At 31.1% G+C, this 12,047-nt stretch overlaps 1 protein-coding gene across 1 annotated transcript in view; it reads right to left on the bottom strand.

The window, feature by feature from the left end:
* Positions 1 to 502: 502 nt before the first annotated feature.
* The window catches only part of LOC140354676 (progesterone receptor-like), a 60,813-nt gene continuing 49,268 nt past the window's right edge, over positions 503 to 12,047 (bottom strand). The window contains exon 9 of the mRNA XM_072439849.1: positions 503 to 2,482. Within this exon, the coding sequence (XP_072295950.1) occupies positions 2,318 to 2,482 (165 nt within the window). The 3' untranslated portion in view covers positions 503 to 2,317. The remainder of the gene's footprint in view (positions 2,483 to 12,047) is intronic.

Raw genomic sequence — 12,047 nt, forward strand, 5'->3', positions numbered from 1 at the left:
TTGTTTTGCCCTTTTACAGTGAAATATTCCAACAATCCATGAGCCTAATTTCTTATGAATGACTTCTCCTTCTATCAATCTCCTCTATTCTTGTGCTTTACGACGTTGCAGCTCAAATGCATTTCCTTGACGGGCGGACTTCAAGTGCTTCCTCTACTTCTGAGTGTCCACTTCATGTCCCCGTGTCCAATTACACCACAATGAATCCACCAGATGTCCTCCTTGTCTGCCCCGCACTTCCTCCAGCCTCCACTAGATGGCGACCAAACACAAGTCAAACTCCATTATGTGGAGTCCCAGATCTGAGATAAGCACACACAGCTGCCTCTTGTGAGCTGAATGGGACAGGCTCGAGTTAAAGTGAGGCAGGTTCTACTTGACAGGGTGAAGGCCGGGATAGGCTTAAAGATGATAACGCCAGAGAGATAAGAGTCGTTCATATGACTGTGTCCACTGTCTTACTCTGAAAAACAAGGAAAAACAACCACATGGAGACACGGCGTAATAGTCTCATGCTTATGTTTTATTAACGCAGTAAAATGCAAGTACAATTTCAAACAGACAGTCAGCAAAGTGTGTCTTTTTTTTTTTTTTTTTCTGCCGGCAGTGAATACATCAGGACGAACACACACAGCGAGAGGTGCTTACAAAGTTCACTTTAAGAAAAGGGTAGAAAAGTTGTATAATGATATGTTCAAACATGCTTTTAAGACACAACAGCAAAGCCTAAAAAATTGACAAAACAACCCAACTATATCTTCAGTTTGAAAATGTATAAATAGTCATTGATACATGGAGTCAAGGAAAATGTGAGTCCGTACAATCCAAATTTGGCACTATAAACATTTTGGCTTCAACTTTTTATTTTATGAATGAAAACTTGAAAAACTTGAAAAAAATGAACAAAAAAAACAAAAAAACAGTTTTTACCTCAAGGCAAAAATGGTTCAGAGCATGCCACAACAACGCATTTTTTATCATTTTGTAAGCGGCAAATGTGTTAACTATTTATGTACACGCAACACGACAGGAAGAGACGCTCCACATGGCACAGGCGAGCTACCATGGAGCTACCATGGAGCTACCATGGAACTACCATTCCTTCTCAGATGTTTGAATGGATTTCCGTGCCAGTCGTAGCCCCGGGAGAGAAAGATGCATGCCAAAAATGATTGACTAACGTGGTACAAAAAGTCACACCAGGACAAGTCGGGTCTTTGTGAAAAAAATGAAATCAAAATGGCCGTCAAAGACAAAACATTGAATTTGGTCTTGAGATAGTGATAGTAGTAGTAGTAGTAGTAGTAGTAGTACCACGGGACAAGGCAACGGAAGTAAGTACATATTATACAATTAAAGAAATGACAATTTAGCCCTTTATTTGTATAATTGAATAGCCGTGGTCACAGAGTCGATGATTTGAACCGTCCCTGAGCACATTTTTTCCACAATAAATTACTTCGCTAACTTGTTTTTAATATGATTTTATCTGGTGTTGTTTTTGGTGGTGCTGTGACTCCTTTAACACTGGAGGACTGGAGCCCCCTAGTGGTTCATAACAGTACTGACGGTGCTGCAGTGTCGTTCGGATTGAAAAAGTGACATTTCATTTTGGGTTTAGTTCGTAATAATAAGAGTCAAAACGAACTAAAAAAAGCTCTTTTGTCATCATTGCATTCATTTGTCGATAAGTGCATTAAAAAGGCGGCGTATCTGACTTCCCAACCGTGAAAAAAGAAGCAGGTATTGTCATCTGACCGACTCTTCTCTCTCTCGCAAACGCTCCGGTGGTCTTCACGCGCATGATTTCTCGGGGGCACACGTATAGCTTCTACAGAGTTTGAGAAGCGGGGGGGGTGGGGCCAGCGCCAGCTCTCGGCCAATCGGCTCTCTCTCTCTCTCTCCTCCCGCCGTCCGATGCTTTGCGGCGAGCGAATTGTTTTCTGACGGATGCGCACGGGGGCCGAGCTGTCACGAAGCACTGCAAACACCGATAAAGCCTTGGGATTTTTTTTTGTGTTTTGGCGCAACTTTTGACCAGATTAGTTCCAGGAAACAGGCAGCGGTGAGAAGAGCAGGATATCTTTACATGGCGAGGGATTGGAAGAATGCGCTCGATGGCCTTCTGATAATGTACAAGCATAACTTATAAGTCTAACCTCCCGTTCATCTTTTAGGTAAAAAACAAAAAAACAAAAAAGCTTATTCGTTTCACTTCATGAAAACCCGCAGTGATTGGGGGTTGACCGCAGGCGCCCGGTGGTGGCCCAGGACGGATGGATATTACGTTGTAAAAGTAAAAAGACGGTTTTATCCGCTAGGCCGCGTTGTGGAACATGATGGGCTTGACCATTCCGGAGAGGATCTTGGGAACGTGGACGCTCACGATCTCGGATATCATCTCCGGGAAGTTGACGGGGTTGTGCAGCGACTGAGCCTCGAGGAACAGGTCGTACGTGAACTGCTGGAGCTTCTTCACGATCTGCAACGCAAGACGAGACTTCAGTGTGAGCCGCTAGTATCGAACGGCGCCGCGAGTCGAATAACCGTGCACTTTTTTGCCTTTTTGTTACGTCAAAGCGGTGTGTGTTATTTAGCCGTGGGAATGCTCCAACTCAAAGCTAAATACAAGTTTTATTACAGTATAAAAGCTACAGATAATATATATATATATATATATATATATATATATATATATATATATAATTGTTAATGTGTTATATCTTGTGTATCAATTATGTTGTAAACAGTGTGTACTATGATGCAGGTATAATTACAATACATTTATTATAGTATTAATATTGGTGTGAATAAATGAATTGACACTATCACTACATAAATTGCCTTAAATCTAGAAAATGATTATAAAGCGGTCACATGGGAGTTCAGTAACTGCAAGTGGAAATAAAATGTTTTACTTTTTTTTCTAGACTGTTTTTGTCATAATTTATTCTTCTTCTTATTATTTAAAATGTATTGATTTATTATTGTTTTTTTTGTTTTTTAATCTATTTTTTAATAGAACATAAAACAACAAAAACAACACACACAACAGAAGAAAGAGGGGAAAATAAATAAACACAAACAAACAAAAACAAAAAGAACAAGCTGGACCAGGAAGAACATAAGATAAAAGGTAAAAGTAGAATACAAGTAGAAAATAAGGATCATCAAAGCATCAAAAGAAAGAAGAATTATTTTAGCATATTAGTTTCAGAATAATTGTCCCATTTTGTCCTTTGTTTTTTATTTATTTAAATGTGTCTTATTAGTATTTTTATTATTATTATCATTATTGTTATATTTATTATTATTATAATTTGTATTATTATTGTTATTATATGTATTATTATTGCTATATTTATTATTATATGTATTATTATTATATTTTTTATTTGTATTATTATTACTGTTATATGTATTATTATTATTACATTTATTGTTATTTGTATTATTATAATTATTGTTATATTTATTATTATATGTATAATTATATGTATAATTATTATGTGCACAAAAGGTAATGTTGTGTTTGTGAACTTTACTGTAATACTATATTGAGAGAACCAAGCTGGAAATAAACAAATGATTGATTGCTCTTGTTGGTTTGAATATAGATTTGGCACAGTTTTACGCCTGATGCCCTGCCACACTCTCTACATACTTTGGCTTGTGTGACCTCATTCTGGTGGGGGGTTATATATTAGTGCAGCGTGTGGTTTCCTGAGCGCAACAAAATGGAATCGAAACTGAAAAAACAACCACACCATGATAATACAGGTTTATATAGGAAATGACAAACTGAACGGATGTCTCTATATGTATTCAACTTATATATTCAACTTATATATTCAACTTATGTATTCAACTTATGTATTCAACTTATATATTCAACTTATATATTCAATTTATGTATTCAACTTATATATTCAACTTATGTATTCAACTTATGTATTCAACTTATGTATTCAACTTATATATTCAACTTATGTATTCAACTTATATATTCAACTTATGTATTCAATTTATGTATTCAACTTATGTATTCAACTTATATATTCAACTTATGTATTCAACTTATATATTCAACTTATGTATTCAACTTATATATTCAACTTATGTATTCAATTTATGTATTCAACTTATGTATTCAACTTATATATTCAACTTATGTATTCAACTTATGTATTCAACTTATATATTCAACTTATATATTCAACTTATATATTCAACTTATGTATTCAACTTATGTATTCAATTTATGTATTCAATTTATGTATTCAACTTATATATTCAACTTATATACTCAACTTATGTATTCAACTTATGTATTCAATTTATATATTCAATTTATATATTCAACTTATGTATTCAACTTATGTATTCAACTTATATATTCAACTTATGTATTCAACTTATATATTCAACTTATGTATTCAACTTATATACTCAACTTATGTATTCAACTTATGTATTCAACTTATGTATTCAATTTATATATTCAATTTATGTATTCAACTTATGTATTCAACTTATATATTCAACTTATGTATTCAACTTATGTATTCAACTTATATATTCAACTTATGTATTCAACTTATATATTCAACTTATGTATTCAACTTATATATTCAACTTATATATTCAACTTATGTATTCAACTTATGTATTCAACTTATGTATTCAACTTATATATTCAACTTATATATTCAACTTATGTATTCAACTTATGTATTCAACTTATGTATTCAACTTATGTATTCAACTTATATATTCAACTTATATATTCAACTTATGTATTCAACTTATGTATTCAACTTATGTATTCAACTTATGTATTCAACTTATATATTCAACTTATATATTCAACTTATGTATTCAACTTATGTATTCAACTTATGTATTCAACTTATGTATTCAACTTATATATTCAACTTATGTATTCAACTTATGTATTCAACTTATATATTCAACTTATGTATTCAACTAATATATTCAACTTATGTATTCAATTTATGTATTCAACTTATATATTCAACTTATATATTCAACTTATGTATTCAACTTATATATTCAATTTATGTATTCAACTTATATATTCAACTTATGTATTCAACTTATATATTCAATTTATGTATTCAACTTATGTATTCAACTTATATATTCAACTTATATATTCAACTTATGTATTCAACTTATGTATTCAACTTATGTATTCAACTTATATATTCAACTTATATATTCAACTTATATATTCAACTTATGTATTCAACTTATGTATTCAACTTATGTATTCAACTTATATATTCAACTTATGTATTCAACTTATATATTCAACTTATGTATTCAACTTATGTATTCAACTTATATATTCAACTTATGTATTCAACTTATATATTCAACTTATGTATTCAACTTATGTATTCAACTTATATATTCAACTTATATATTCAACTTATATATTCAACTTATATATTCAACTTATGTATTCAACTTATGTATTCAACTTATATATTCAACTTATGTATTCAACTTATATATTCAACTTATGTATTCAACTTATGTATTCAACTTATATATTCAACTTATATATTCAATTTATGTATTCAACTTATGTATTCAATTTATATATTCAACTTATGTATTCAACTTATGTATTCAACTTATGTATTCAACTTATGTATTCAACTTATATATTCAACTTATGTATTCAACTTATGTATTCAACTTATGTATTCAACTTATGTATTCAATTTATATATTCAACTTATGTATTCAACTTATGTATTCAACTTATATATTCAACTTATGTATTCAACTTATGTATTCAACTTATGTATTCAACTTATATATTCAACTTATGTATTCAACTTATGTATTCAACTTATGTATTCAACTTATATATTCAACTTATGTATTCAACTTATATATTCAACTTATTTATTCAACTTATGTATTCAACTTATGTATTCAACTTATATATTCAACTTATGTATTCAACTTATATATTCAACTTATGTATTCAACTTATATATTCAACTTATGTATTCAACTTATATATTCAATTTATGTATTCAACTTATGTATTCAACTTATGTATTCAACTTATATATTCAACTTATATATTCAACTTATGTATTCAACTTATATATTCAACTTATGTATTCAACTTATATATTCAACTTATGTATTCAACTTATATATTCAACTTATGTATTCAATTTATGTATTCAACTTATATATTCAACTTATGTATTCAACTTATGTATTCAACTTATGTATTCAACTTATATATTCAACTTATGTATTCAATTTATGTATTCATCTTATGTATTCAACTTATATATTCAACTTATGTATTCAACTTATATATTCAACTTATGTGTTCAATTTATGTATTCAACTTATGTATTCAACTTATATATTCAACTTATGTATTCAACTTATGTATTCAACTTATATATTCAACTTATGTATTCAATTTATGTATTCAACTTATATATTCAACTTATGTATTCAACTTATATATTCAACTTATGTATTCAATTTATGTATTCAATTTATGTATTCAACTTATGTATTCAACTTATGTATTCAACTTATGTATTCAACTTATATTTTCAACTTATGTATTCAATTTATGTATTCAACTTATGTATTCAACTTATATATTCAACTTATGTATTCAACTTATGTATTCAACTTATGTATTCAACTTATATATTCAACTTATGTATTCAACTTATATATTCAACTTATGTATTCAACTTATGTATTCAACTTATGTATTCAAGTTATATATTCAACTTATGTATTCAACTTATGTATTCAACTTATGTATTCAACTTATATATTCAACTTATGTATTCAACTTATGTATTCAATTTATATATTCAACTTATGTATTCAACTTATGTATTCAACTTATGTATTCAACTTATATATTCAACTTATGTATTCAACTTATATATTCAACTTATGTATTCAATTTATGTATTCAACTTATGTATTCAACTTATATATTCAACTTATGTATTCAACTTATGTATTCAACTTATGTATTCAACTTATATATTCAACTTATGTATTCAACTTATATATTCAACTTATATATTCAACTTATGTATTCAACTTATGTATTCAACTTATGTATTCAATTTATATATTCAACTTATGTATTCAACTTATGTATTCAACTTATATATTCAACTTATGTATTCAACTTATGTATTCAACTTATGTATTCAACTTATGTATTCAACTTATATATTCAACTTATGTATTCAATTTATATATTCAACTTATGTATTCAACTTATGTATTCAACTTATATATTCAACTTATGTATTCAACTTATATATTCAACTTATGTATTCAACTTATGTATTCAACTTATGTATTCAACTTATGTATTCAACTTATGTATTCAACTTATGTATTCAACTTTGGGACAGGAAAAATATGCTAAAGTACTAATATTTAATTAAAAGCACGTAGATTTCTAAAATGCACTCATTCGCAATTACAACCCACATCGTAATTCATTTAATCTTCACTTTTTATGCAGCGCGATCTACATTTTTGGCTCTTAACATTCGTCCCCCAACTTCTCTTAACGTGACGCAGAAGAACGACACTTAAGTACAAATATTTCCTGCAAACCGCCAGCAAAATGCCTTTTATCTCCTTAGAAATAGAAATACTTGTTGCAGCTGTTTTAATCATCGTTAATCTCGTTGCCCGTTTAATCATCTCTTTTCAGAAACCTACTTTGTACCGCAAAAATTATCAATGGAGGAACACGAGCTCCTTTAAATGCTCTGAACTGTTTTGCTGCAGGGCCGGACCAGAAGCACCGGGGGCCCCCGCTGAGCGACGCCCGCAGACGTGACAGTGGCGCGACATCTTCTTTAGGGAGAGACTTTGGCGCTGACACCGGCCTAAGCCTCGGAGAAGGAGGTATAAAGTCTTCAGGGGCCCGTCCGCTGCCCTCGAGGCCCCCGAACAGAGAGTCCCCTCCCCCCGCTGCCCTCGGGCCCTAACCCTTAAGACGATCTGACACGGCGAGCGCTCCGAGTCGGCCGATGGCGCTCGTGGGCCCCGCAGGAGGCTTTGGATCGGGCTTAAGTCCAATAATCAGGGGTTTTCAGAGAGCGGTGCGCGTCCCAGAAGTGGAGTTACAGTTTAAGATGCTTTTAGTACTGCTGAAGGTACACGGTGTAACTTTTACTTTACTTATTTTTCATAATTATATTTTACAGCTGTGCGCTTTTGATTTGGTTTTACTGTTGAAACCGTTGTTGTTTTGTTGTTGTTGTTGTGTCCAAGCAGTGACTGAAACCGCGCTGCAGAAACAATGGATTTGGATGGATCGCTCCCGCAGCACGGTATTAAAACGTACACGTCTCTATCGCCATGGTAACAGGTCAGATCTGTGGCGAGGCGAATGGATGTTTTTTGGTTTGTCATTTTTGAGCAAGAATAACACCTGTAACTGAATAAATGCAAGATAAAACTTCACAGGAAACTTTTTGTGGGGCGTGCTATGGATTTTCAAATATCGGTATCCATGGCAACAAACAAAACATCGTATATCGGCTCAAAAAAAAAAAACTACAAACTACGGGCCATTCTTAGTGTTTGGTCCTGGATTAGTTTAGGTTTAGTCCCAGGTTTGGTCTCAGTAAGTCCTTAGATATACAGTATGTTTATTTATGACACATTTTTGTTTAATTATTTCAGTTTGTTCATCTTTTCCCATAGATTTTAGTTTCAATTGTACAGATTTGGCTTGGTTTAGACCTGGTTAAGCTACATTTTGGTATTTCAATGAATCTATTATGTTTTGAGGTTCATATTAGCATTTTCCACCTATTCATGTCACCTTTTAATGCAGTATAACACTAATATCTTTGGGCTCTTTGATATCTACAGACCCTTCTTCTTCTTCTTTTCATGAGATCTAAATCCACTTCAGATCCCTCGCAGTCCAGAATGCATTTTGCCTTTCCCCTTTCATTCGGCGAGCTCGGCGGGAGTCTCCGGTGCGTCGCCTCGCCCTCGGGTTCTTGACAACACGTCTATAGACTGTCTCTGCACTTGTGTGGTGGTTTTCAATTACCCAGATGAAAAGGAAGTCTGTCAGCGCACTCCCCCTAGTGGCTGAAACACATCCATAATCAATAGCAGATGGAGCTGGGTGAAGGGCCGCGCGACCTCGGATCAATGCGGGGCCCGGTATTTTTAGTCCTCTCAAATGCTCCTAATGTATATATTTGTATTTTGTTTGTCGTGCGGTTGCCAGAAATCCTGAGAAAATGTCTGTTCAAAATAATAGATTATTTAGCGTTTTATCACAAACTCCAAGATACAGTACATATATAGTACATACATCTTGTAAGGAAGCTGAGAAAACAAGGTATCTAAGTACTTTTAAAGAAAACAAGGTATCTAAGTACTTTTAATGCATGTACTTTTAATGCATGTATAAAGCAAGATGAGGTTAAAACACTGCATTAATGTGTTTATTTGTACTTTTAAATGCATGTATAAAGCAAGATGAGGTTAAAACACTGCATTAATGTGTTTATTTGTACTTTTAAATGCATGTATAAAGCAAGATGAGGTTAAAACACTGCAATAATGTGTTTATTTGTACTTTTAAATGCATGTATGAGCAAGATGAGGTTAAAACACTGCATTAATGTGTTTATTTGTACTTTTAAATGCATGTATAAAGCAAGATGAGGTTAAAACACTGCATTAATGTGTTTATTTGTACTTTTAAATGCATGTATAAAGGAAGATGAGGTTAAAACACTGCATTAATGTGTTTATTTGTACTTTTAAATGCATGTATAAAGCAAGATGAGGTTAAAACACTGCATTAATGTGTTTATTTGTACTTTTAAATGCATGTATGAAGCAAGATGAGGTTAAAACACTGCATTAATGTGTTTATTTGTACTTTTAAATGCATGTATAAAGCAAGATGAGGTTAAAACACTGCATTAATGTGTTTATTTGTACTTTTAAATGCATGTATAAAGCAAGATGAGGTTAAAACACTGCATTAATGTGTTTATTTGTACTTTTAAATGCATGTATGAGCAAGATGAGGTTAAAACACTGCAATAATGTGTTTATTTGTACTTTTAAATGCATGTATGAGCAAGATGAGGTTAAAACACTGCATTAATGTGTTTATTTGTACTTTTAAATGCATGTATAAAGCAAGATGAGGTTAAAACACTGCATTAATGTGTTTATTTGTACTTTTAAATGCATGTATAAAGGAAGATGAGGTTAAAACACTGCATTAATGTGTTTATTTGTACTTTTAAATGCATGTATAAAGCAAGATGAGGTTAAAACACTGCATTAATGTGTTTTTTTGTACTTTTAAATGCATGTATAAAGCAAGATGAGGTTAAAACACTGCATTAATGTGTTTATTTGTACTTTTAAATGCATGTATGAGCAAGATGAGGTTAAAACACTGCATTAATGTGTTTATTTGTACTTTTAAATGCATGTATAAAGCAAGATGAGGTTAAAACACTGCATTAATGTGTTTATTTGTACTTTTAAATGCATGTATAAAGCAAGATGAGGTTAAAACACTGCAATAATGTGTTTATTTGTACTTTTAAATGCATGTATGAGCAAGATGAGGTTAAAACACTGCATTAATGTGTTTATTTGTACTTTTAAATGCATGTATAAAGCAAGATGAGGTTAAAACACTGCATTAATGTGTTTATTTGTACTTTTAAATGCATGTATAAAGGAAGATGAGGTTAAAACACTGCATTAATGTGTTTATTTGTACTTTTAAATGCATGTATAAAGCAAGATGAGGTTAAAACACTGCATTAATGTGTTTATTTGTACTTTTAAATGCATGTATAAAGCAAGATGAGGTTAAAACACTGCATTAATGTGTTTATTTGTACTTTTAAATGCATGTATAAAGCAAGATGAGGTTAAAATACTGCATTAATGTGTTTATTTGTACTTTTAAATGCATGTATAAAGCAAGATGAGGTTAAAACACTGCATTAATGTGTTTATTTGTACTTTTAAATGCATGTATAAAGCAAGATGAGGTTAAAACACTGCATTAATGTGTTTATTTGTACTTTTAAATGCATGTATAAAGCAAGATGAGGTTAAAACACTGCATTAATGTGTTTATTTGTACTTTTAAATGCATGTATGAAGCAAGATGAGGTTAAAACACTGCATTAATGTGTTTATTTGTACTTTTAAATGCATGTATGAAGCAAGATGAGGTTAAAACACTGCATTAATGTGTTTATTTGTACTTTTAAATGCATGTATGAGCAAGATGAGGTTAAAACACTGCATTAATGTGTTTATTTGTACTTTTAAATGCATGTATAAAGCAAGATGAGGTTAAAACACTGCATTAATGTGTTTATTTGTACTTTTAAATGCATGTATAAAGCAAGATGAGGTTAAAACACTGCATTAATGTGTTTATTTGTACTTTTAAATGCATGTATAAAGCAAGATGAGGTTAAAACACTGCATTAATGTGTTTATTTGTACTTTTAAATGCATGTATAAAGCAAGATGAGGTTAAAACACTGCATTAATGTGTTTATTTGTACTTTTAAATGCATGTATAAAGCAAGATGAGGTTAAAACACTGCATTAATGTGTTTATTTGTACTTTTAAATGCATGTATAAAGCAAGATGAGGTTAAAACACTGCATTAATGTGTTTATTTGTACTTTTAAATGAATGTATAAAGCAAGATGAGGTTAAAACACTGCATTAATGTGTTTATTTGTACTTTTAAATGCATGTATAAAGCAAGATGAGGTTAAAACACTGCATTAATGTGTTTATTTGTACTTTTAAATGCATGTATAAAGCAAGATGAGGTTAAAACATTGCATTAATGTGTTTATTTGTGCAGTTTTACTAAGTAAGTAAAGCAGGGGCAGAGACTTATATGTCCTTCTGAGCACTATATACTTACTGTTTGTACTTGTGTTTTTAAATACTCAAACCAAAG

This window comes from Eucyclogobius newberryi, unplaced genomic scaffold (genome assembly GCF_026437365.1).
Source record: "Eucyclogobius newberryi isolate DKJ021-1_F unplaced genomic scaffold, fEucNew1.0.hap1 SCAF_11, whole genome shotgun sequence".
Taxonomy (NCBI): Eukaryota; Metazoa; Chordata; class Actinopteri; order Gobiiformes; family Gobiidae; genus Eucyclogobius; species Eucyclogobius newberryi.